Raw genomic sequence first — 26,822 nt, forward strand, 5'->3', positions numbered from 1 at the left:
AGTAAGAATCGAAACGTGTAATACACATGTACACATGAGTGAATAAAAATAATTAACTTTACAGTAATGTGGGACATATACATGTACGTCAGCAAAGTGATGGTTAACACATACACTTATTTAATCTGTGAGATTCTTAAAATATTAACGTCCTTGTGGGAGTTCGGGGGAGAGGAATCATTAGTCACTAGTAATAAAGTGTCTTTGGATGACATTGGGGAAATTTGTTTGACTAATTGGTATCGTCCTAGTCCCAGTGATCTTCCCCTTAAAATGCCAAGAATTAAAATATGTTGCTGATTTCTAAGTTCATATAAATGCGTGATATACGCAGTAAGTAAAACCATCAGGATAAAACAAAAGTGTGTGGGTTCCAAAAACAAGGCTACAAAATGGCCCGCATGTCCCTGTCTTGTTGTTCAAATAAACTGCCATGTGATACAAATAGTTCTCACAACACGCCCCTTGAGTAAAAACTTTAATTTTGCACCAGCTCCGATAACTGGTACTCTCCGATTTTTCAATTGAAAGAGTGATCTAGAGAGTGAGTGAGAAATCGATATTAACAATTTAACCGCTTTGGCTCTGGTCCAGTTTATTAAATTCGGGAAATACGCGTCTCACGATGCCTCGTTATACAGTTATTTTAACATTTCTCCTAGCGTTGACTTAATACGTCATTTAAAGACAATCCAGTCGGTTGGTTTTGACATTCCAATTGATTTTCAATTGATTTTAAATGGTCACTGCAGCGGTCTCTTCCAAAAGAGTTTTTCAGTCACCATTTTCCTTAAGGGTGCGTCAGGGGCACTAGTGAAAACATATTTAAATCTGACAGGAAAGTGGCCAACCTCTTTTGACTCCAAAAAATGTCAAAACATCGTTAGTTTTAAGAAATTCTTTCACCACTGAAATTGTCAAAATTTTGAAAAAATTGAGATTTTTCGCCCTAAATGACAAGGATACAGGGTAGGCCTATTGTCGGCCATGATGGATACTGCTGGTGGAGAAACCAGCAAATCCAAACCGACGTGCAATCACCCTTGTATTACAGCATAATTGGCTTCATGTGTCAAAGAATAACGGGAAATAAACTGAAGCAGTATTGTAGATAAAAGTGAAAATTAGCGTTAACGACACTAGAGGTAATTTCCTTGACACATCAAGCGCTCTTTTCGTAATCATCGCATTTAGAACAACCTATATTATTTAGACGTTATTTGTTCCGTTTGCTTTGAACGATGTAATTGTCAATGAGGTACCTCTAGGGCTCGATGTAAAATTATTTTATGAAACGGATTATTGAAAGAGATGTACTCATGAAGAAAACAGTGGGGAGTTGAAAAAAAATTAAAAACATAACCCAAGACATTCACGTTTTTCACTAGATGTCATTGCCTACTTTAAAACTTTTCCATGGCGGCAAGTATAAGCTTCTGATAACACCGTTAATTGGACTGATGCCACAGACAAGTGCTTCGTGATGAGGGTTGTGATAACCGCCAGTGACGTCATCAAAGCAGTCGCGATGCACTCGGAACTACTCGGATGTCTCCGCACTCGACAATTTGTATGGAGCTTGCGGAGTCAGCCGAGGATTGCCGATTGGTGGCAATAACATGTTTTATTTAACATTACGTAAATGTAGACATGCCTTTAGTCTTTAAAAAACAAACAAAAAGATCAATTATCAGGGAAAGGTCAACACTATTTATTTATTTAACAAGATGCTTGTATACTACATTTCGAAAATCGTTTACAGAATCGCGTTATTACAAATTATAACCCCATTTTTGGGTTTCTCGCTTTTGAGTCACTCTCAAAGTGATGAAGTTCATTCGTGACGGTATTAAACAGAAATGAGAACTCGACAACGGATTAATAGATCGCAATTTTTAATGGCTTCTAATGGCTTTGGGTATTTGTAAAGGTATTATTTGGGATTACGTAGAGGGAGGGTGTTAACTGCCTTTATCTACATCTAATCGCAAATTAAACCATCAATAATACCCGTTGTTGATGGAAGAAAGTAAAAGCAGACCTATGCAAAAGACGACCAAAGACGGTCTCTGATACTTCTTTAGATACATGTATTTTCTGTTTATTAGCATCTCTCTTCTGTAAAATTACAATTACATTGCAATCAACGAAAACTAAGTCTAAAAGAGCCATTCTTTATGAGAATTACATAACATACCACAATGTAAAACTGCTGAATTATGGCTAGTTCTTATGAATATGAGACAGTTTATACCAAGTAGGATACAGTTCACGATGTACAAAGTTGTCCGGACCTCAGTTCATAGCAATATGTTACCCGGTGTATTATTATTATAGTTAATTCTATACTTGATTACAATGCCAAATTTGTAACAGGGGGAAATGAAGCAATTTTAGTTCAGTGGTGCACTCTCACATTTTGTTATCACTATACAGGGGTTATTAACTTAACAATATTGAATTTGACAGTTGATTGTAATAACGTTATGCACACAGAATTAGCCTGATGACAGGCGCCTATCTAAATGTATGTCGGAGACTGACTGATCCGCAATTGATGCAGAGAAGCGGGCACATGTTAATTAAAAAAATTTTTTTTTGCTCAAAATACACCCCTTAAAATTTCAAATGTTCTCTTCAATATTTTAAAATCTCTAATCACAAAAGAAAAACTCATTTTTTAAGATTTGAAATAAATCCAGACGGGCAATAAAAGAATCGGTAACATTAAAAATCATTTATCATAAGTTAATTTTTTTCTAAAGATAATTTCAAAATATTAAAAAATCTTTACTCACATCAACTTAGTTTATAACGTGCCCTACATACAATCTTCTCTTCAGTCAGGTCCAAAAAAACGTTTACGACAAAATTTTTAATTTCTTCATTTCATGAAGAATTTCATGAAGAAAGGATAGTAGTCAAGATAAATAAAGAATGTATTGGTCTGACACGTTAGAGATGCTTTAAAATAGTCTTTTGATTGGGCCACTACTGATTTCAATTTCACTATTGATTCCTAACTTTTGATACACACACAATCTTGGAACAATTTATGGGATAGATCGTTCGGTAAATTGGATCCCAAAGTACGCAGTTCTGTTACGTCTATAATACAATGTCCCTTGTGGCCAGGGGCTTTTACAAAAACTCGGGAACTGTGACAACATACAACAGTTCGCGGTTTTAATATTTCATTTCATTTCAAGTTCATTTATTATCCACTCTTTAGGTCTACAGAATGTCGCCTTTTTTAACATGGCAATCTAATTATATATATATATATATATATATATATATATATATATATATATATATATATATATATATATATATATATATATATATATATATATTTTTTTTTTCCAAGCTTTTGGAGAGAGAGAGAGAGAGAGAGAGAGAGAGAGAGAGAGAGAGAGAGAGAGAGAGAGAGAGAGAGAGAGAGAGAGAGAGAGAGGTCACACGAACATAGAGAGTGCATATTTTTCACATCACTAGCATGGATGATCATGGTTTACCGTATTTTTTTTCGTCCGAACCGCACTTAGTTCTCATGGATGGACGGTCTCTGAATGACAAACCGCGTTCTTTAAGTCACGATTTATGGAGGTCACGTGCATGTTCACAAATTGAAAGAAAAAAACCCGTTTTTCCCGATCTACGATTTTATCGAGTATTTAGACTAGCACCCACCATTTTCCATGCTCCATGTTTCTTTCAAAACGCCATAACAAATCATCACTGGTGGTAACATTGTGGGTGGAGGAGGAGGAGGTGGTGGCAGTTGAAAAAAATATCTTGTATACTACTGTTTGTAATTAACAGGACACGTTACATTTAAGATACATTAAGCATGTCTGATCCTTACAACCTGTTATAGTTACGTTGACCATATACAAATATACTAGTACGATACCAATCGAACATTTTCTAATACATTACAAATACCTTTAAATGTTCCAAATGTTTTTCTATTTTAAAAAGACAATTTGTGCATGACAGTTAGGCTCTATTCCCATAGATTTTAGATCGATCTATCCCCGCGGGAAGTCTCACTAGATTACTTTCAGATAATCCGACTTAAATGTCCGTCCCGCCTACTACAAGCTGTAAGGGGGTAATTAACTTTCGTGTCCGCCCGGCTGACAGCTATTTAGCGTGAACCCCCAGGGAGTTAGGTCGATCTAATCTATGGAAATGGGGTGTTACACTACAGATTCATGTGTAAGTTGTGATCCACTGCTGTTTGGCTGACTACCGGTGGATGGCAGTGAAGGTGTTTTACAGACGTTTTGACTGCTGTTTGCCATTTGTCCTGCAAATGGTTTCTTTGAAGTGCGCTTTTTTCGGCGTAAGCTCCTCCCACACAGTTCAGCCATAAGTGACAGGAGAAGTTTTCGGAACTTTTTGCCGCATATGCAATAAATTAAGAAGTTGGTGGAGGCATTAACTACCACCATCATGGAGCTGATCATATAGTAAACGAAAAGAGCGTCGGAACTTCTCACTGACTCGTTATCCAAAAAGTAGAGAAACTGAAGTACAAAATCACACGTCTGGCAGGCAACGAACACCAAGACAACGACGACTAACATAACTGTAGTGCTCTTAGAAGGGTGTCCCTGTCCCGTGAGCTCGTGACGTCGTTTGCCCGCCTTGCGAAGCGCCAAGATCAGGCTAGTGTTCACGAAGACTAAAATAGCCATTGGGGCAATGAAATTTACTAAAGAATTCAAAACCATGGCATAAAAATACTTATAAGCGTCTGCATCCATCCATTCTTTATCTGAGTTAATGGGCCTCATGTGTCCTAAATCCACATCGTAACAAAAACCAAGGTCCAATTCGAACCACCGTGGCATGTTGTAGATCAATGACAAAATGGCGACAATGATGACGTGTTTTCTTGCACGCGTCATAGTGCAGAAGGCGCCAGATTTCAGGGGTCTACAGACGACAACAAACCGGTCCACCGTCACGAGGACCACGAACCAAATACTGCACTGTTGAGATATGTACATTAAAGGTTTGACAAATAACATAAGGTACCCGTAGACGTCGACGTAATGGCGGGCCGTTCCCACATATTTCACAATTCCTATCAGGCTCAGGAAGAAAAAATGACAGAGGAGATAGACAGAATCGGTCACGGCAAGTGCTTGGAGAGTCAACGCAGTTGTGGTTTTGGGGTTTTCACGCCGTAATACCACGAAGGAGAGCGTATTTCCAAACAATCCAAAGATGATGAAAGTTATGCATATCACTGATTGTGTGGTAAAGAACACTGCCCATGTCCAGCTGTTGCTGACGCTTGTAGAACACTCGGTTATGTTTTCCAGCGAAGAGTTCATCGTCACTTTTCTCTGGCACTGGATGGTGCTGAAAAACGAATTTCACTTAGAATCAGATGCGTGTATGCCGTTTTTTTTATTCTTTTTTATTTTATTTATTTTTTTTTTTTACGACAAAGCTTTCTAAATAGTTATAATGGGCCATTTTGTAAAAAAAAATTATTGATTGTGCACCTACCCGGTGTAACGTGACAGAGAGTCCCCAATGATAGAGAGTCCGCCTCCTATTCATAGCCTTGCCCTAGATTTTGCCTCACCTAGGGTGGCCCTAACCATTATAACTAAATGGAGGGCGGATCCTCTGTTTCGTTTCACCGGGCGACTATTAGATAGCAGGGTGGCAGTGAGAGGGCGGATAATAGTAGGGTGGATTTTGACTCGTGGTCAAAATACAAAGGTATTTATACTCGCCTCTCTTCGTCGATTACGCATTTACGTTTTTTTCTTTCCAGCATATTTTGAGTGATTTAAAATATTGTATTCTATTTTATCAATCAAGGACTCAATATTTCCTCACCAGACAATCTCTTTAAGAAGTAATACACATCTAAAACTAAATTTCTTTTGTCTCACATTTGGAAAGTCCACAAAGTCCGGCTTGTGGTTGTTATCAGTGTCAGGGAAAACTACATTTAACTTGCGAGGTCAACCAGAGGCTTATATGAACTCGTCATTTATCACTTTTGACTAATTAAAAGCAAAACTCCAAGACAATAATACTCATACTTAATAAATAAGTAACTTTTTTTTAATTATAACTTATACTGATTCGGTTAATTTTTCAATTGGTGAAATCATAACCACTTACCTTAACAATGGTCCCATGCCTCCCCCCCACCCCCCAGGCGCGTGCCAATACATTTACAGTATCAGTATTTACACACACACACACACACACACACACACACACATATATATATATACAAAGGCGTACAAAGCAAAGTTTACACTATACAGAACACAATTTGATGTATATTCAGGATCTAATCCTGAATTACGATACAGGTCTTTGCAATGCATGTCAACTGATTCACCCTTTCCAGTATACTTACGGGCTGATATGATCCTATATAGACAAAAACCATTATGGTTTGCCAGCCGTATGCTTGTGCTATATGTTAAAAATCCTGAGATGAATAAACTTTAAATAATTACTACCTAGATCCTACGGTAAAAAAACGAGACAATAGCACTCCGTCTAACATTAGTTCTAACTATAGGTCTTTGCCATAGATGCAAACAAACAAACAAACGAACAAAATAAAAAAAAAATCAAAGTTTAACTTACTGTTAAGGTCGTATTTTTAAAAACGGTTCAAAAGAGTGAAGCTCCAACAAAATTTCCCGCAACATCAACAAGTTTACCAAAGACTGCTAATTACCATAAATGCCTACCAGAATAAAGTGAGAAAATGTGATATCCACTTATAGCAGCAGCCGTTTTGCTGTAAGGTCGCTGAATGAATGAGTTACCGTCTCTTAGTCATATTATATACATTGATGTAGGATGCAGGGCCAGGCTCATTATTTCAGCAAAGCTTATACAAATAATTATCGATCATAATTGGCATTTTTGGAGCGTCACATGCTGGCGTTCATAGGGAAACAATTGATAAAGCTTTTAGATGTTGTTCTGACAGTTTTCGTGCATTAACCAATTATCGTATACGTATTTATAACAAGATAACTCATTAGATACGCGGTGCTGTGGGACGTGTGACAAAAACTAAGCCTATCAACAATTCCACTGATGTCTATATAATATATAACTGCACTTTCGTTTGTTTTTAGTTGCAATAAAACACCTTCCATCAGATTAATAATATATCACTCCCTGGAGATTGAGCCGAGGCCGATTCACATAAAACTTGGAATGGTTAATCTCACCGACCCGCCTGTTTACTATTATCTCATCATAGTATCACTGAAAGCCGTTCTAATCTCACTGGTTCCCACTCATCCCCATTGTAATCAAGGCGCGTGCCTTTGGTGAGCTTACCGCTACCAGAGAGTGTTCTGCTGGGATGACTGGTTCTTATAGTTAGGCCGGTCTATCTTCACTGGGAATGCGCCTGCAGCTGCATGCAGAAAGAATACCAACAAAAAAATCTCTGTCAACGGTTGACGTGCATGTGGAGAAAGAGTCCAGGGGAGAGAAACTTAAATAGGTCTCTACGAAATTGTTCCTAAAATGCATGAGTACACTTTTTTCTCAAAGACCAGATGTGAAACTGCTGGAACGTTTACACTCGGTTACCGGTAATATTTACATGTAAAGTTCTCCCGAGGTATGCTGTAACCTCGCCTGCCTTTCTCTCCCTAAAAAACCTCTAATTAATTCAAACAAGTGCCCTAGTTCATTCCCTCTTGGGATCCAACCTAGCTCTCTGAACATTCTTTCTAAATTTAATCTTGATGATTTAATGCGACAGGTAAGTAGAAACAATGGTGGCGTTTGTCACTTCCCCATGGCCCCATCACATTAACATGAGAAGTCCGGGGTCAATACAGTGAGGCTGTGCATTCTCTCAGCTAACATTCACGATTTCACAACAACAAACAGCATGAAGAGAGAAAATTTTTGGAAGACCTAAAGCAGAAAATTGTGGCGTTCAAATACATGAAGGATGGAGGCTGCCATACTATAGTACATGTAGTAGGACTTACCACAGTATTCCAATTTACCCACACGAACACTTTAACCGATTTTATCACATACCGTTTTAGCCTTAACGTAAAGGTGCAGACACTTGGTTGTACTACCCCCATCCAGCTGTACAATCCTACTGCTGTTCCGCTCATAGATCGCTGAAAGTGCTGCCCGCATAGCTCAGGGACTATAACGCTGATTGCAATAAACTGTCTCTTTTGAAGCAGGGACGAAAACAGTTTCTAGCGAAATATGTTTGAGGGTTACTTTATACTTTATCTACAGACCTTAGGTACGTTGTGAGGCTTCTCGGTCGAATGGGTAGAACTGCTCGGCTCCAGAGGCGGGGTTTTTATAGAGCTGTTGCAAATGACATCACATCCTCTCTTCTAGACTAATTCACAAAAAAAAAATAATAATAATAATAATAATAATAATAAAAAATAAATAAATAAATAAAATTAAAAAAAAATAAATAGAAAATTAAAAAAAAAACGGCAAGTAATCATTTTTCGTTTTTGTGAATTTAAGGACGCGTTCAGAACAGTGGACTAACTGGTCCGAGGGTCAAATATGGCCCACCCACTTGCATACCTCTACACTAGGAACCTATTTAGTGTCTTTTAGCAGATTAGGCCCACACGGCAAGCTTTTCAGTGGGTCGCCATATTTGACCCGCGGACTAGTTAGTCCACTGCTCTGAATGCGGCCTAAAATTGATTGGTATATAACCAGACACCGAAACGTAACGAAACTGAGGGTCCGTGTAACAGAAAGTCCGCCCTCCATTTAGTTATAACGGTTAAGGTTAGCCTGACCTAAGTGGGTCAAAATCTAGGACGAGGCTTACCTGTACAAATGAATGGGAAGCGACTCTCTATCATGGAGGACTCTGTCACGTAACACCGGCAGCACCTCGGAAGGGAAGAGAGATTTCAAGACTTTAAATACGCCCAAAGGACAAGTCACCTCTCGAACACCCTATTGTCATCAGGATAGTGAGTCACTATATAGTGTGCACATGTGCAGTTTTTCAAAAGTTTACATAATTAGATGTTGTCCAAAGAGTTATTGTATTATTCACTGACACCACCAGTAGATGACCGTGAAAAGAACTGTCTGAAACGTGCAATTTATAGGTGTAGATGCTCAAGGTACATGTACGCCAAAGCGCATATTTGATAACGGTACCTTTACAAGTGGTGTTGACTTCAAGGCAAATATAAGTTACATGGAAATTCACTTTGCACGGATCTTATTTTTATATTGTCAGTTTTGTTTCGTTTCGGTCAGATTTGGCAATTTGATTTTAACCACGTTCAATTTCAGAGCGCGTGCACTGCAACATGCTGTCAGACCGACCTAATAACCCCTGGCCCACTCAGCTGTCTTTTTCAGCTGGCCATGCCAGTTTGAGTGAGGTCAAAATCTTACTCTCTGCCGATTTCTTCCTGTTAAACCCCAATTTAAATTGGAAAGCAGGGCCATAGCCTGAGCAAAATGCCAGGGGGGGCAGTAAGCGGACACTAGGGGGCGAAGCCCCCGAGGGGGGAGGGTGTGGGAAGGGGTGTCCCCCTCCCACGGTGTGGAAAATTTTTAAAAACTGTATGTATAATACTGCACTTGGTGCATTTTAACTGTTATTTATTGGTCAATCAGAAGTCAGAAATTGTGGGTTCATTTTGCCATAAGTACAGTCATTTTTTCAACACAACACGCCAATTGGCCTGGGGGATAGCTCCCTCAGGGAGGGTGAGCTTTTTTGGCATGAACTGAGTTGGCTAAAAACAGTAAACCTTTGTAAACAGATTGTTGAATGATTGTCTAGTGGCCATGAGTGCCTTTTCTCACAGAATTGATACCAACTTTGCAATTATTTTTTTACCTTTGCGATTATTTTTTTTGCACCCCAATTTCCAGGGGGGGCAGCTGCCCCCCCCCCCCCCCGCCCCCTCGGAGGCTACGGCCCTGGAAAGAAATCTCAATCAGTTTCAAGCTGGGTTCGTTACCCACCCAAGATACAATTACGATTTTATCAGTTATAGTAGCAAACAGGAAACCAATACGTTACTGAAACCAACTGCAGAATAGGGACCCGTTTTAGTTTGTGGTGTTCAATTCTTGGATCCCTTTCATCTACCTAGGCCGAAGCTATTACTTAATTGTCCCGTGAATAATCCTATTTCGATTTTGACTATAAGACCCCATTTCCATAGATTAGATCGATCTACTTTAGCTGTCAGCCGAGCTGTCAGCTAAGTTAATTACCCCCTTACAGCTTGTAGTAGGCGGGACGGACATTTAAGCCGGATTATCTGACAGTAATCTAGTGAGACTCCCCACGGGGATAGATCGATCTAAAAGCTCTGGGAATACGCGCCAAGGCAGTGCAATCAAATTACAATACAGGCGTAGGCAGCTTCCATCATCTCGCCATATACATAGGAACCTATTTTTCTTTTGACATTAAAGTGAGCCTTTAAGCCTTTAAAGTAATCAAAGAAAAAAGTAGGATGTGAAACCAAGTTACTCATTTTGATCTAATTGATGCAGCAACCCGATCTTATAAATTCTAGAAAATAAAATAGCTATTTATCAATCATATGGGCCAATTTGCCCAAATGAAGATTTCAATGCAAGGACAGTATCATTACCTATCTTCACTTAAGAAGAGGACAATGATTGATAGTTACTCTACAAACAGGATTTCACGAGAAATATTATTGATACAGTCGTCAACTCGAAAGGAAAAGCCTTGCTTGAATTATGAAGCACAGCTACATTTAAGATCCTTAATGGTAGAATTAAAGGGAACTCGTTAGGATGCAACATTTGCTATAGGCCTACTAAGCATGGGTGTAGGGAAGTCGATTACGTTGTCACAAATGATAGACTAATGAGAGAAATCATGTACGTTTTATTGTAACTTATAGATTATTTATCAAAGTGAAACCATTATCTGTTAGACCTTGCAATCTACACTGCTGGTATTTAAGTAGAGTGACCCACCCATTTAATACAAATTTCAAAGACCGCTACTTTTTAGAAACAGACTCCACTGAAAAAAGTTAAAAGCTCTCAAAAGTGGGGGCAAAGCACATACGTGTACTTCCCGCCATCTAAATAACAATATACAATACAATCTCGGAACGAACCTATAGTTCATTTGACGGCGGCCATAAACAGTGTGGGTTTCTATGCTTACAAGTAGAAAAAGAGAAAAGTAAGAACTGACACCAGGTTATTCGTTAATTTTCGAATCCTGGTAATAACTTACGTACATCCGTGGGAGATTGAAGGTCAGGACATATTGTGATGGCATCCCAGGAGGAGCCTTGACTACCGCTGCAAATTGGATTAATCTAACATTTCTAAGGCCCCATTCCTATAGACACCATCTTTCAGTTAAGATGATTGCTCTGTACTGCCCCACAAGAATATTTGCAAGCTAAATAAATAAATAAATAATGAAACATCGTCACCCAGCTCGCCTCGGATAGAGAATAAGTAGGCTTACAGGTAGAGTTGGGCATGTTGTGTGTGCGCGTGTGTGCGTGCGTGCGTGTGAGTGGGGAGGGTCTTGTCCCTTAACTTTGCTGATCTACACTTACTTGAACATAATATAATTCTGGATACACAAATGTGGAGCATTTTGGAATAAAACAACACCATGAAAAACCGATACCGCAATACTTACCTATCTTACTATATCATTAGTATTACTTACTATTATCATTAGTATTAAATTTCAAAGGTGAGCATATAATGCCTAGGCGAATTGCCACCTTTATTTATACTGTATCAATATTTAACCCTCTTGAGAATAAAGATGTTAAAAAAAAAAAAAAAAACTTACCTATCGTTTCTTCATCTCTGTTTGAAGTCCCAGGTTTAAAACACCCTGTTGACTTTTGCATCTGAATTCGTGTAAAAATAGAACTTTCGTAGCAGGGGAAATAATCCCTGCGTTTATGAAGGATGCAGCTTATCTATGTTTATTCGTAGAATGAAAAAGGAAAGATTTCTGAAAATTCTCTATCTTTATGCCTTTACGATCCTATGCACTATAACTCATAGTACGAGTAATTACTACGGCGCGGCAGTATAGGCCTCAAAACGGACATTTGCATTCATTCTCATTAATTTAGCATTAACTGTTTCATCATACAACCGTTGAAATATCGCCACATCACCATGCATGATTTATTCTTCGTCGTGTTAATGGTCCATTATCTTTATTTAATAATAAGAATCACATTTCGTTTTTATTTATTACCTCACTCATTATCTGTATTCTTAAAACGAGTGATATCCATATCATGATTAAATTTAAACTACAAAATTCGATTTTATAATACACGGCTTAAACCAAATCCATCCCAGGTCGTTACCTTCGAGTTCCACAGCAATCAGACATATGAAAAATAGCGATTTTCTGTTATTAAATGAATTAAGACGGCTACGAGACTATTACGTATTGTGTTCGGCGTCGCACCTATCACACTCTCAACGCCATGCAACCGGTATCACAACTACCGCATTTTCATCATCAAGTGGTGTTCATTGAATCATCTTGTCTGAGTACAACACAAAGGTACAGATATGTACACGCAAAACTTAGCTATTATCAATTTTTTTTAACTGTGCAACAGACACGGACAGATTTATTATTGAAAAAGGCATTGCTGCAAAACGAATAAACACAAACGGGGCAATTATTTTGCTAGCCTATACATGACAAGAGATGTATCTATTTTGTATAGCAATACTGAGATAAATGACACTGAGATGCAGAAAAAGACCTTACGCATCTGAAGACTTCTGCGCAGTTGGCCATGTACTGTATGTAACTTGTATAGTATAACATTACTTCAAGACTGGAGGCACAACTAGCACATTCTGAACATTTGCTCACCTGGAAGCACAACTATCACAATCTCACTCCTGTTAGCTTAAACCATGCCTTCTTGAACATATCTCATCTTGTCACTAGCACAGACCCCTCACAATCTTCCACAACTTGAAGCAGTGATGATGTATGGATTAAGAAAAAATTCATGACATCTGAATTGAAAATCTCCACAGTCCAAGATTCTGAGAAAAAAAGGTCATGTTTGTCCAATCCACTTCAAGTAATGATAACAAACATCATTAGTAAAATCAAAATACATTTTATTACAGTTTGTGTTGATGCATAAACTGATGCCATGAATAATTTAACTAAAACGTGCACAAATGTGCCCAGGAAGATGTCTATAATTTGTCGTTCTTGGCAAGTGTACAGCAATTCAGACATCCCTAATGAAAAAAGTCCTATAGGATCCAATAAGACATCCTTTGAGACATGCAACCTTTATCATCTCATTCATGTCAATAAATACAACACCACATGAAAAATTGTCTATGTTATGCAGCGACCAATAAAGTGTTTGTCTATTGTGTCAGGGAAAACTATTGGCCATTTTTATATTTACAAGATTCAAATTTTTAACTCCCATTCAAGGGTTTAAAAATCTGAAGAACATCCTTAATGCCCTGATCATCACTGTAATATAAAGTGTGCATTTCCCCACCGTCCAGGTCACATCTGGCTAGTACAATATCTCTCACACCGTTCTCAAGGATAAGGAAGAGATCAATCGAGATCATTCTCCGCCTGTTTTATCCTCCACTTTCCTGTCAGATGTTCGGGCAAGGGCTCATAGCCTGGGCAAGGCACCTGTCCCGGCACTTCACAAATACACCAGCGTGGACAGTCAAAACCAAACTTGGGGGAAATGTTGCTCCTCAGTGTGCGCTCTTCAAACTCCCTCCTTTCTCTCCTATAATCAATCAAATAATAAACAAATCTATCAATCAATCAATCAACTTTTATCAATAGTAACAATTATGCTTACAATAATACTAATAATGATATTTAAAATGATTAAATTACTAAATACAATTCTGCAGAATGCAAAAAAGAGAAGAGTGAGGAAGTAAGGAAACAGTGGATTTCTGATTCATACAATAAAAAGAAAAATGTCTTGTTGGCAAATCTGGAAGAAAACGGATAAAATTAACACATGGCAAACAATCTTTATTTTAACAGGGAACATATTTCTTATGAATTCAGACCCCCAAGAGTTGGAAAAATATAAAAATTTCAGCAGGTAATCTTATAATCATAAAATGTTAATGTGTGAATAAGGTCCATTGATTCCCACAGATACCCTTGGTCTATTTGGACAGACCAAACTCTGCGGGGACTCATGCTGACTACGGTCAGCTTAACTGAATCACACGCCTCCTCCTGGCGATGAGCAGAATACAGAAAAGCAGGCAATTATATATATGTATGTTGGAAACAAAAGGAGGCGTGTCATTCAGTTACACTGATTGCACTCAGCAGGAGTCCCTGCAGAGTTGGGTCAATCCATGTAGGCAGACGGGGTCTTAGACTAATACACTTACTGTGGTATTCCTATAACAAGGTCCATGTGTGCCATAATTTCATCTTTAGTTTTACTATCAGTATCAATTACCATCTCTGAGCCATCATCTGAAAAGAGAAAAACCGTTGTGGACGGTAGTGGTTGGTTGTGCTAGGTTGTCGATGGTGTTTATAGGTACACCGTAGGTTTTTCACAAAATGAAACTTATGCTATGTGACATATTCTTAACTGTCATTGGCTTAGATATCCCCGTTAAAATGAACTTCTAATGGAGAGAGTACAATGGTCTTACCTATCAGGCACCGGATACATGGTATAGGGGTCATGTTCTTACCCATCAGGCACCGGATACATGGTAAAGGGGTCGTTCTTACCTATCAGGCACCGGATACATGGTATAGGGGTCATGTTCTTACCTATCAGGCACCGGATACATGGTATAGGGGTCATGTTCTTACCTATCAGGCAACGGATACATGGTATAGGGGTCATGTTCTTACCTATCAGGCACCGGATACATGGTATAGGGGTCATGTTCTTGAAAATGGCGATCTGTACTTGTGGGTTCTGATATCTGATCTGTGGAATGTGCCAAAACACAATCTGCCTGAATAAGAAAAAATGCAAATGTCAATAGCTGTATACAACATGGAAACTATTACTGTTGACTAGAATGATTCAGATTTAAAGTGTCTTTATCCAATTGAAGAACCTCAGCCTCAGGTATTTTGTTTACAGTACGCACGTTTCATGTACAACTTGAATTTGTTTTACTGATAACACATGGGGTCATGTTTGTTTTCTTTTCATCTTCACTTGGTTAATTTTCTTAAAGGCTGATGTATTGCAACAAGAACGCAGACGGTGGACATCGTTAATTTCACTTCCATCCTTACTTCAGTCCAGTGCTATTCTTCTCATCAACGTTGTAGTGTATAATCATCGTCCTCACTCCTTTCCTAATTCTAAGATTCCCGCTTTTCAAGTAGTTTAAAGACCGACGAATGGCAGCTCTCCCTTTTAAAAAAGGCATTGTGTGTAGTGTTTCTTTTACTACAATAAAGTCCAGTTAAAACTTAACAACTAATGTTAATAATCAACTTTACTCAAAGCATGTCGCATCCGTAAATGGGTACTCGTTTTACAGCATTATCCAAACCTTAGTACAAAGTTGGTGAAACCTGGGATCATTTTCCAAAAAATATTTTTTATCTTTTATCAGATGGTTGACAGAAGATTTTCATACGTCTTTTATATTATAGGGTTGAAACAGGAATAACCTTCAGTGACCTTCAATGCAACAACCGCAAGTAGGTACTAACAAGACGTATGGCACCTGTCGGCAGTAACGCTGCAAAAGCTGCAGGAATTGTAGTGCTTGTAGCGGGTCTGGTGTTTGTAGGATATCGTATCAGGCAATATATCATCAAGAAAAAGAAACAAGAAAACGAACCAGAAGGTAAGCATTCAGTAAATTTTATTTTCATTTATCAAAAATATCTCATGTTTTCTGTGAAGTCAAATTGCCCATGCGTACTGTAAAAGCAAGTTTCATTGGAGCAACGTGCGTTTCGTCATCGACAGAATCGATTACCTACTTTCCTTTTCTGGAGTACAGCTGGGCTCCATAATTTATTCCCAGGTGTGACTTCCAGACCATGAATAAAATGTCACGTTCAGTTATTTGTAGGACGCAGGCGACCTTGTTAATGGGGTTGTCATGGTGTCTGGATGTCACTCGTGTTAGATAGGCGGAGTGACATCAGCATTTTGATGAACGTGTAATCCGTGTAACATTAACAGCAAATGACAACAAAATAGCGAGTAAAAGTATTTTTCTTTCCCCTCTGATAATGTTCTTATTTCTGTAAGATAAAAGATATAAATTATGCTAAGTGTCAACAAGGGGAAGATATACCCATGCCACTGATCAAGAATACATTGAATATTGTAAAACATCCATTGCTGCGGATACTGTAAGTGAACTATAGGTATAATAAAAACATACTAAAACACTGAAGATTCTAGGTTGGCTTTTTCTAATAAAAAACAAGTATTGATCTTGGAAAAGCTCATATTTTGGATGTTTCATTTGTGAATTTAAACTTTATTTTTAACCAGTAAAATTATATGGTATGGTTAAGATTTTCTATGAGGAAAAAGATGAAAAGTGTTTTCATTTTTATTTTGTTCAGATTTCCATTTTGTAGAAGATGTGTCTGCTTCGTACAGCTCAGAGAGTCCATCACTGTCGACACCGACACCACTTGAAGAAAACACCACATTGAAAGCTACAGTCAGAGAAGGTAAAGGTTATCTGATACAAGCAATAAGGTAGTATTACTGACTCACTAGTATTGAACTGTAATCATGATGACAGGGAAGATTTATCTAAAATGCTTATAGACTTAATTGTAAATAAACCTAAAGACATGGCATTTTATATTTTAAAAGAAAAATTGTAGTTTAAGGCATTCAGTTCTATATTCAGGGCTCACGAGACGAGTGCACCATTAATTATAATGTTTGCTTATTATAACTTTCAACCTTAATCATAGATTTTTGTTTTGTTTTGTTTTGTTTCTGATATATGTACAAAGTTTGGTGACTTGTAGGCCCATGTGGCTAGGTGATTGGTATGCCTATTCACATGTCATGTTAATAAATAAATACTATACTCTTACCTTAAGTACAAAGAATGTCTGCAAAAATAAAAATAACATTGATATTGAGACTCCAATTTTTAAAAAGTATTTTAACAAACAAATTTTGAAGTGGATAAAGTTATTGTAAAATGTATCGTCTGTTTTCAACAGATTTATTCATTTAAAATAATTCACCTATTTGGCTGAAAGAGATTTTACCGCAGAGTGAGTCCAATCAAGTACATCATATTTTTAGTGACTATTGTAGGGGACCACTGGTCTCATATCATGTGTCTAACAATAGTATTAATGAAGGGAATCAATATGTAATTGTGTGAGGGGAATACATAATTGTGTTGAGAGCTGGCAACCTTTACTGCATTCGTATAATGATGCAGACAGCTGACAATTAGGTAAGCAATGTTTGGCATATGCTGTAACTCTCAGCAGCAGTGGCTCAACATGGAGTCAGCCAAAACAAAGTGTGTTTCTGGTAAATGCCTGTATTCTAAACATATAACTTCTTGATAGTATGGGTACATGTATTTATGAATCATGTGTATTTTCATTTATTTATACTCTCACAGACTAAGACTGTTAAGGAAAATTATTAACAGATTACCAAAGTTTTTATTATTGATTATTTTTTTTATAAATTATTTGTCGAGATGAAGTTTTTGAAATTGATATTAGGCCTTATAATGCCCAAAGCCAAACCTCTATTGTTTTAACCATAGCAGCATTAGCTTATTATTACTAGTATTATTATTTTGTTATTATTGTCCTGTCATACCTTCTACTCACTGTAATTCATATGAAAAAGATGAGTCATACTGAGAGAGAAAAGTTCACCAGAATGTTATTCTTGATAGGAATGTATTGAGTAATCCCTCAGGGTTAGAGGAGCCTCTTGATTAGCATCCTCACCTGGATATTCATCCCCTGGAACTTGTTTTCCCTTTACATGAGTACAGTCTTGTATCTGAGAAATTGGTTCAAAATTTCCTCAGTTGAAATGGCATGCACCTCATTTAATAACTTTTATGCATGATTTCAAAGAGTACCAGTGTTTATTTGACTGTTCGTTGGAAAACGTTTGCTATCGGCCATGGTATATTGATTCTCATTTATGAGATTTCATCATGTAATCAAATTTTACTTTGTTGTTTATACAGTTGTTGGGAAGTCTCTTTGATCTGGAGCTCAATTGCCTTTAGCCTAGTGTGTACTGCTCTTGCTTTTTGGATTCTTGTTGAACCTCTTTCTATAAATGTTATTTAAATGTCACACTTGAAAAGAATGATAGAAGCAACCCGCCTGCATACTTAAATACTTAATTTGATTTAGCATTGTGTATACTTAATATTTATTTGTTGGGGGGGGGGGGATTGAACTACTCAATGCATTTGCCTCATAATAATAATGTACATTTAAAAGACTGCTTATATACTTAATAAAGGCCACTATAACTCCTGTTTCAGGCTCAGCAGATGAAGAAGCCAAGGGCAGTCAGGACTCCAGCCAAAATGTTTCGTCCAACGTCCTCACACCCCTCACCCCACCAAATAGCATCTCCTCCGACCTTACCCCCTCCACTGCCCCCAGTATGCTGCACAACTTTGAGATGGTGGCAGACTCCCTGGCTAAAACTATAGGGGCAGGTGAAGAAGGGGTCAAGGACACGGAGGGTGAAGGTCAAGCTGAGGTGAAGGTTGATAAGAAAGGTGATGGAGAAGAAACCAAGGATGAGGAGGAAGATGAAAAAGAAGATAAGAAAGAAGAGATTTCAGAACTGCTTGATGTTGCATTAGCTTCCCAAGATGTAAAGGTAGAAAAAGAACCCAAGGAATCCCTACAGGACCGTATCAAAAGCAAAGCTTCAGAAATCGTTAACACAGTTGAATCTAAAGCTGCTGAACTTTTGAGAACAACAGACAAAGCCCTGAAAGAGGCCACAGAGCATGCAGATAATAAAACTCCTCTGGACAATATCTCTAAAGACCATTCTTTCAAAGAAATCACAGATGCTACACAAGCTGCTGCAGAAGGTGCTATAACACATGCCAAAGCCAAAGCAGATGAGATACAAAATGGCGTCACCAGTAAAGTCTCCCATCTGGAAAAATCAACCAAAGATGCAGTCCATGAAGTATCAGAGCAGGTTGCGGCAGGTGTCGGTGCTCCAGGGGAGAAAGCTGCCACTGCTGCCTCTAGGGTGGTAGAGACAGCTAAAGCAGCCGTCCATGGTGCTGAAGTCAAAGCTGCAGAGGTAGTAATTGCTGCCGAGACGAAAGCCGCAGAAATCATGGACACTACCAAAAGTGCTTTCTCTGGTGCTGGCTCTGCCATTGGTCACGGAGTGGAGTCCATTACAGCAGGTGTTTTTCGTTCAAGTCCAAAGAATGAAACTGCAACCTCTCTGAGTTTAAAAGAGGATGCAGTTACCAAAGAGGAAATTTTGCCAGTTCATGCTGCTCCTGTGGGGACAACCCCTCCCCAGAGTCTCTCACCAACAAAAGCCGTTACAGATGATGATGTTCAGAAAGCCTTAGACACTCTAATTCATGGCTCACCAACAAGAGAACGTTCACCAGGTGGCGCTTTGTATGAGAGATGGTCACCATCCCCTTCAAGAGAACCAGTGATATCACCTCTAACATCTGTCCAGGATGAGCCCAATTTGTCACCTCCAGGGGTCGCTACAAACTTACCTCCTGATTCTGGAGAAAGTCTGTCCTTTGAGCTGCTGTCTCCACCCACCAGCATGGTGTCTCACCAGGGTCAAGGTGAAGGGCAAGGTGAAGGTCAGCAAGAACTGGACTCCAGCATGGGCAGAATGAGTGGGGATTATCTAGTGCTCGGACAGGACAGTAGAGGGCAGTCCGATGAAGGAAACTCTTCCAGTTCATTTGAGGTTCTTTCTCGTGAAACGGCGAGTGAAAATCACCAGAGACAAGAGGATGTGCTGGATGTGGAGGCAGAGGAGAAAGAGGAGGCCTCTGGACAGTCAAGTGATGAGAAGGAGGAAGTCACTGTAGGTGGCAGCAGTGGTGGTGATGGCACAGGAGAAGCTCAAAGCAGTACTGAGGAGAGTATGTCTGATTCCACAGACAGTGTGAAGGCAGCACCTAAGACAGCTGAAATAGAAAAAAGTGTAAGAATTGATATGCAATTTAATGTTTTAATGCATTTACTAATTCTCTTCACATCTTTGAAATCAAGCTGCAAGTCAGCTTGTTTGTTTTTGGGCAGATGATTTTCATTTTGTTTCAATAGAATGTAAAATCTTAATGAATATCTCTCTGATGACTACATTTTCAAGTTTTACTGTCCTATTTTATGTTGATGTAATACAACAACAGGTAAATTAATTATATGTTCTCCTTAATCTTTTTATATGTTACAAATTTTCAGAAATAACAAAAAAAATTGATGCATTTCCAGGGTCAGGCCCTTGAAGTTCAGCCTAAGCAAATGGTGGCTGCCAAACTTGTCACAAGAAAACCTGCAACACCACAGAAGGGTGCACCTGAGGCCCAATCCCAGAGTACACCAGAAACCCAATCCCAGAGTGCATCAGAAACCAAATCCCAGCCAGTGCATGTCAATCTACGGGAAATGGTGGAGGGAGTTCTGTTCCCTGGCGATGAAGAGGAAGATGCACCCCCTCCTCCAACCCCAGACGAGATGAGAGCCGCGTTATCAAGTGCCCAGTCTGGTACCTTGACCAAGAGGGATGCAGAAGTATTGGTGGCGATGCTGTCAAGTCCTAACCAAGAAGAGCTAGAAAGACTGCTCACCACCATCAGCAATTGTGCTGCTTTTACTGTGAATCAAGTGAGTGCAATGTTGTAGATCTTGCATGTATAAACAGTTTAGAAATGTCATCCAAACATTGTAAAACAAAACCACCATGCACTAGTTAAGTAAATACCTTGAAATCTTTTTCACCTTCTTACAAAGTAACAAATATATAGTACCCTCTATGTTTTTATCAAATTCTGCACAATTCCTTGCAAATGTCGTATTATGCAGTGAACAAAAATACAACTTACCTTAGTTTTTAATTCAGTAATATCCTCTACATGCATTTTTTCTCTTTGTAGAACTTACTGCGAGAGGCAGGGGGTCTGGACAAGGTGACGGAGCTACTGGAAAAATATGGCCACATGCCAGATGACCAAAGTTCACAGAAAGTGGTCAAGGCAGCTGCTCAGGCCATTGCCAACTTGGCCATGAACACAGAGAACCAGAAACATCTGAAGGTGAGTCAGCAGTTTTGATGTACAGGGAAATGAGTAGATGAATATTACAGGCCTGCATCCGGCAGTTTCAAAGGGGGTTCTTATTCTTAAAAAAAGAGTGGTTTTTTCCAACCACAAGGGGGGGAGGGGGAGAACCCCCCGAACCCCTTCATGCTTCTGGGCCTGAATAAATGGAGAAAATGCCAATGTAATAATATGTGACGCACTGAGTAGCAAGGTTTTAATTTACCTTACATGTGGCGGATAACTTGATTAGTCGATTTACCATAAACAAAACACTGCTGTTGTCATGGTAATGTATGCATAATTATATAATTACTTTTAACTGTGAAAATTAGGACCATTTACACTGATTAAGTATAAAAAATGAATCAATTGTTTTGTTATTGGTTGAAAATGTTTAATAATCAGAGTCAGTGAATTTTGACTGATTTTTCAAATATTTTTTTTTTCATTTTCAGGGATGCATTCCAAACCTGATAGATACTACCCTGTCTGAAGAGAACCCAGAGCCAGTGTATCTGGCCTCCCTCCAAGCCCTTACCAACCTCTCTGTCACAGACCGTTACCATGGTGACTACACCAGGCTGATCCAAAAGCTGTATTTACTCCTAGATGGCGCTGGTGAGGCTGTCAAAATGCAGGCACTCAAGGTTCTGGTCAACCTGTCCTGTAACGCAGATATGGTGCCACATTTATTAGCAGCCAGGGTGAGTTGAAGCTGGAGGAAACTGTATTTTTGTATAATTTTAAGGGTAAAGTTTAAAATCTTATTGAATATTTGGCTGAGGTGAAAACGGTGCACTTGATTGTTTGAAATAAAATGGCACCTAACAGAAATTTCCTATAGGGTCCAGTAGGATGCCTTATGGGAAATTGGCCGAAATTTATATAGGATCATATAGGACACGTCACAGATAGGAATCCTGTATAACATGATAATTCAACATGTTTTAGTTAATCATTCTGACAGTAGGCAATAAATAGATTTGTATGCATTTGAATTTCTTACAGGCCCCAAAAGGGGTACTCAGCATGCTATCATCCAGTGAGTCAGAGGATGTCCAGCTCAGGTGGACCACACTGCTGGCCAACATCATGTCCACTGTGTCCGAGTTGGGACTGACCATTAAGGATCTCCCGATGACCTCCAAGGCACCGTCCCCCGAGACCCTCTACGCGGCTGTGTATGGGGTGCAGAGCGAGATGGCATTGAAGAGCAAGGTGTTTGTGCTGTGTAGACATAAGAATGAAGATCTCGCTCAGCAAGCCACCAGGCTCTATGGATGTTTCTCTGTTAAGTCTACTTAATAACTTTTACTTTAAGGGAATGGTTGCAGTGTAACTGCTCTAACAGAGGTCAGAGGAATAACGCCGTCTTCTCTAAATGCTATATCATTTATATAATATAAGCATATGCTTGTATTAACTATATGACTGGAAGGATCACATGGACATTGGGGCATACGCTGTGTAGAGACACATCAGAGGCAGATCTTTATCTTCCTAAGTAGCCAAGATAAGAATTTTGCCACTAAGACTAACAGTCTGTAAAATTTCAATCAAACAAATTGTGGGTATATTGTCTGGAAGTGCTAGAGGATTCGTAATCCGCCTCTGAAAATCAAGTGGGACTATGGTGCTTACTGCTCCCTGGAAAGGAACTAGTCACTTTGATAATACATTTTATTATGTTTTGTTATTTATGAAAAGATTCAATGCAATTGGAGAAGGTACAACATGTTGAAGATGGGTGGAATGTGAAATAATCTAATACTAGAACCAAAAAAAGAGGAAAAAAAGACCTAATCTGAGAGTAGTGTCAGTGGAAGAAATATTCTAGACTTAAGAAAAACCTCGAACATGGTCACATTTATTATAGCACATAACTCCAGAAACACAAATGTCGAAATGTTGATATTGTATATACTACTAGTTCATCAGTTTAAATGTTAAAAATTTCTCTCATACTTTGAATGTTATTTGAGTATAGGTGAAACTGAAGTGCAACTCCCTGTAACCAAGTGTTGGGCTTTAGTAAATAAAAAAAAGGTGCCTTGTGTCTTTAGAAAGATCCCAGTGTGTGTTGAGCAAAATACTTTGGACATTTTTACCTTTGATACGGTACCTTTAAAATGTCTAGAACACTTTTATGGTCTTCCTTCACCTTGATTGCCTCTAGATTTGTCATTTTGTCATGTCCTGCATACGTATCCCCATAGTACTTTGTGCAATTGTAACTTTGATATTTGAGTCTTTCACACTGCAATTTTCCCCAGAAACGGTGCATAATACAATGTTTGTGGTGCATTAGTTCCCGCAGTAATTTGTGGCTGAAGTCATGAGGTGCCCTTGATTCTGTGAGAACCTGCTGTTAAAAGAGTGTTGTTTATGTAAATTGATATTTTTTTGTTAACTATTTGTAGCTTTTAGTGGACCTGTACTCTTGTGGCCAAAACATGGACATCACAAAAGTCAAGATAAATGTTACTGTTATTTAACTAGATTAAATCTTGCTGAAATAATCTTAACTCTTCCATCCATGTTAGTTATTCGAAGTTTATACTTTAATAAACCTGAATAAGGAGTACTTTTAGCATTGTTGAATATAAGGAAATGTTATAGCATGCAAACATGTGTATATATAGACTACTAGGGTTGCCAGTTTGGTGTACTTTTGACAGATTTCCTTGTGTTAAGACTCCTGTCTGTATTAAGTACATAACAATTATTAATTAATTAAAGTGATAATAACTCTTCGTTTCGGCCAAAAAATGAATTTTCCTGGAGTAAACAACAATTTTCCCATACTTACCAATGGTTAATGAATCCATTTTTACATTCAAAGTTAGTCCCTGGTTTTTTTCTAAAAAGTTTGGTTTTTTGTTAAAATCTCTTAAGAGATTATAGCAAGTATAGCCATCAATGGAGGTCACGTGGTCTGAAGACAAGCTCAGATATCAGAATAATAGCTATAACTGCCGTTTTTGTGGTAAAACAGAATATATTATATTTCTATGAGTTATTCACAATGTTTTTATTGTGAAATAAAGATCTCATACGAAGAGTTATTATCCCTTTAATATCAAGACTGGAATACATTCTTATAGCTGCATATCTGTTGATGATATTACGTTATGGACTGAAATAAGTGATCTTCACATGCTGATGGCTGATGAACTGGCAGCCCTGGTAAGTAGTTGTCATTATCACAAGGAATGAAGTTTGATGTGTGCTGGCAGGGGGAGCCTCTAGCTTACTACTACTACTACTGTACTTTATACCCTGGGTATCAGAGATAGCTGGAAACAGCAGAGTGATGCTGAAAATAAAATTGGATTTCCGCTTATCTCAGAAACTTGGTGTAATACTTTGCAACACTTGTGCCAAATAAACATTTTCTTCTCTGGTTAGATTGTCAAGGTTTGATTACTCCGTATGCTTGTCTTTTCCCAGCATAATGCGATGGTACTGTGGACCCTGCCCCACCGCTCCAAATTTCTATTTAATCAATCTGTTAGGAGCTTAAGCACCTCCAAAATGCTAATAAAATGGAGCTGTAACGTTGTTGGAGAATTTTCATGAATAAAATTGATTTTAAAACTGGTAAATTGAATGGGTGTCATCACATGTAAACCTCACCTGCATTAACTAACACAGCAAGGTGGACAGCAGAGTAATCACATCAAAATGGCGGTAGGGTAGGGTATTTTTTATGCTAACATGCCATATTTTTACAAAAGTGGCAACTTTCTAAGATTAGGTAACTAGTTGCTCTTATTCAACCTTTAGAAAAGAAAGCGAAATATTATAAACATCTGTAATATGCTGAATTTAGACCTTGGAAATTGGAGACAAAAGTGTGTTAAAGTAATACTTAATGTGTTCAATTCAGGGCATGGTGCGGCGAGCAAACACCTTGTTCTCCTCCTGCCTAAAATTCCTCATGCCTTGTGTGCGCTGCGAGAAAAACAGCTACGAGACTGATGCGGACTCGAAACCTCACCAACCTCAGTGTTACACCTGTACCATTACTCTGAACTCATCGATCCCCGAAACAAAGGGATTTTAAGACAAAAAATAGAAAAAAATTACTAACATGCATGTTTTTTTTTTTTTTTTTTTTTTTTTCTTTTTGAAAAATTGTAATTTTTATTCATATTATGCCCTTGCTTTGTAAAAACTCTATGGTAAATACTTGTAATCTCCAACTTTGATATTAAAGAAAGCCCTATAATCAGCTTGTCTATTAGACCTAAATTTAAGGATAAGTCCTCTTTGTAATTATGTTGCAAATTTTACAATTGATTAACAATTAATGTTTTTACTTTTACTTAACATCTCAAAGGGATAGGAATTATGAGAAATGCGGGCAGCAAAAAAAAAAAAAAAAAAAAAAACACTGAATATTGAGTAATTACATTATAAGAACTGTACCTATTGAAATAAATGCTTAAGTCTTTTAAATCATGGATCATTGTCTCTGATACAAATTTTCCAGCTTTATAAAACAAAAACAACTGAACCATCCACCAATTCTCTTCAATTAACTCTCATTCCCTACATTCTCACTCCTTAGCCAGCTTTTACCTTTCCCCTCTGCCTCAACATTCCTCTCATAATTTCCTTAAAGTTCATGCCTGTAACTCTTTCTACATTTCAATAACAAGATATTATGCCAACTGCTGTATGCCTCACAATACCCCCCCCTACCCCCTACCCCCCCCCCCCCCCCCCCACCACCACATCCCCACCCCACACAGAATGGACTACTTTTTCTAGGAGGTGTGTTGATAAGAAAGTAATAATAATAATAATAACAGTTCGATCAATTGTTCAAACTAATTAATTGTTATTCCAAACCTGTGTGACGAAAACAGGAAGAAAACTATATGTTGTAAAAAAAAAATAGAAAAATACCTTTCACACTAATTATTTTTTACTCCCTGTTCTTACAGAACATTGGTCCATTATTTCACCCCTTCTGGTGCATTATTATTATTTTTATTAGTTCGTGCAACAGACGTATTCCATATTTCTCTCCATCTTCCGTTAATCATTGTGGTATTATGGCTTGTAAACCCTCACATTTGCTGTTCAAAATACCAAAGACTACTTGTTATATCATATATATATATCCACCTTGCGTCGGCTGTCGTAAACCTCAATGGCGCTCGTGATTGGGAGGATGAAACTGGATCATGCAGCAAATAAAAAAAAAGGAAAGGAAAGGAAAAGCAATAGAGACTGACGCCTCTGCCAAGTCAAATAATGAATTTTTAATTAACCATTTCTTAATAAATTAATTAATCATTACCAAAATCTAGCCATTCTTTCCTTGGCCCATTTGTGGCTTATCCTGCACATTTCATTAAAATCAGTACATAATTTTGATTAAAATTTCTTAGTTAACTACTTAAGAAGGCCTACTTAATTAATGAAAGGATCGTTGACAAAATCTTATCCTTTCCTTCTTT

At 38.1% G+C, this 26,822-nt stretch overlaps 3 protein-coding genes across 4 annotated transcripts; 1 reads left to right on the top strand and 2 right to left on the bottom strand.

The window, feature by feature from the left end:
* Positions 1-3,418: 3,418 nt before the first annotated feature.
* Positions 3,419-6,941, bottom strand: LOC106171317 (FMRFamide peptide receptor frpr-18-like). The gene is made up of 2 exons (XM_013551607.3): positions 6,640-6,941; positions 3,419-5,379 (listed from the first exon to the last, which is right to left on the bottom strand). The coding sequence occupies exon 2, from the start codon at positions 5,349-5,351 to the stop codon at positions 4,206-4,208; it is 1,146 nt and encodes a 381-aa protein (XP_013407061.2). The 5' UTR covers positions 5,352-5,379; positions 6,640-6,941; the 3' UTR covers positions 3,419-4,205.
* A 6,215-nt stretch (positions 6,942-13,156) lies between these two features.
* Positions 13,157-15,579, bottom strand: LOC106171313 (small ribosomal subunit protein mS25). Its single transcript, XM_013551601.3, has 4 exons — positions 15,332-15,579; positions 14,936-15,042; positions 14,455-14,542; positions 13,157-13,823 (listed from the first exon to the last, which is right to left on the bottom strand). The coding sequence occupies exons 1-4, from the start codon at positions 15,466-15,468 to the stop codon at positions 13,637-13,639; spliced, it is 519 nt and encodes a 172-aa protein (XP_013407055.2). The 5' UTR covers positions 15,469-15,579; the 3' UTR covers positions 13,157-13,636.
* A 141-nt stretch (positions 15,580-15,720) lies between these two features.
* LOC106154138 (uncharacterized) lies at positions 15,721-24,754 on the top strand. 2 transcript variants are annotated; one of them, XM_024077762.2, is made up of 7 exons: positions 15,721-15,894; positions 16,646-16,741; positions 18,562-20,234; positions 20,525-20,917; positions 21,187-21,345; positions 21,807-22,055; positions 22,360-24,754. In XM_024077762.2, the coding sequence occupies exons 1-7, from the start codon at positions 15,765-15,767 to the stop codon at positions 22,654-22,656; spliced, it is 2,997 nt and encodes a 998-aa protein (XP_023933530.2). In that variant the 5' UTR covers positions 15,721-15,764; the 3' UTR covers positions 22,657-24,754. The 2 variants fall into 2 exon arrangements, with proteins under 2 accessions (XP_023933530.2, XP_023933529.2); XM_024077761.2 differs by having other exon boundaries at positions 15,726-15,894; positions 16,631-16,741.
* The last annotated feature ends 2,068 nt before the right edge of the window (positions 24,755-26,822 follow it).

The sequence above is a fragment of the Lingula anatina genome, chromosome 6 (genome assembly GCF_051362555.1).
Source record: "Lingula anatina isolate TDL-2025a chromosome 6, LinAna3.0, whole genome shotgun sequence".
NCBI classification, from domain to species: domain Eukaryota; kingdom Metazoa; phylum Brachiopoda; class Lingulata; order Lingulida; family Lingulidae; genus Lingula; species Lingula anatina.

Coding starts and splice junctions, on each gene's coding strand:
- LOC106154138 (XM_024077761.2), top strand. CDS start 15,765: ATGGCACCTGTCGGCAGTAACGCTGCAAAAGCTGCAGGAATTGTAGTG. Junction 15,895..16,630: donor ACAAGAAAACGAACCAGAAG/GTAAGCATTCAG, acceptor TATTTTGTTCAG/ATTTCCATTTTGTAGAAGAT. Junction 16,742..18,561: donor GAAAGCTACAGTCAGAGAAG/GTAAAGGTTATC, acceptor CTCCTGTTTCAG/GCTCAGCAGATGAAGAAGCC.
- LOC106171313 (XM_013551601.3), bottom strand. CDS start 15,468: ATGCCTTTTTTAAAAGGGAGAGCTGCCATTCGTCGGTCTTTAAACTAC. Junction 14,543..14,935: donor ATGTATCCGGTGCCTGATAG/GTAAGAACATGA, acceptor TTCTCTTTTCAG/ATGATGGCTCAGAGATGGTA. Junction 13,824..14,454: donor CTTGTTATAGGAATACCACA/GTAAGTGTATTA, acceptor GATTGATTATAG/GAGAGAAAGGAGGGAGTTTG.
- LOC106171317 (XM_013551607.3), bottom strand. CDS start 5,351: ATGAACTCTTCGCTGGAAAACATAACCGAGTGTTCTACAAGCGTCAGC.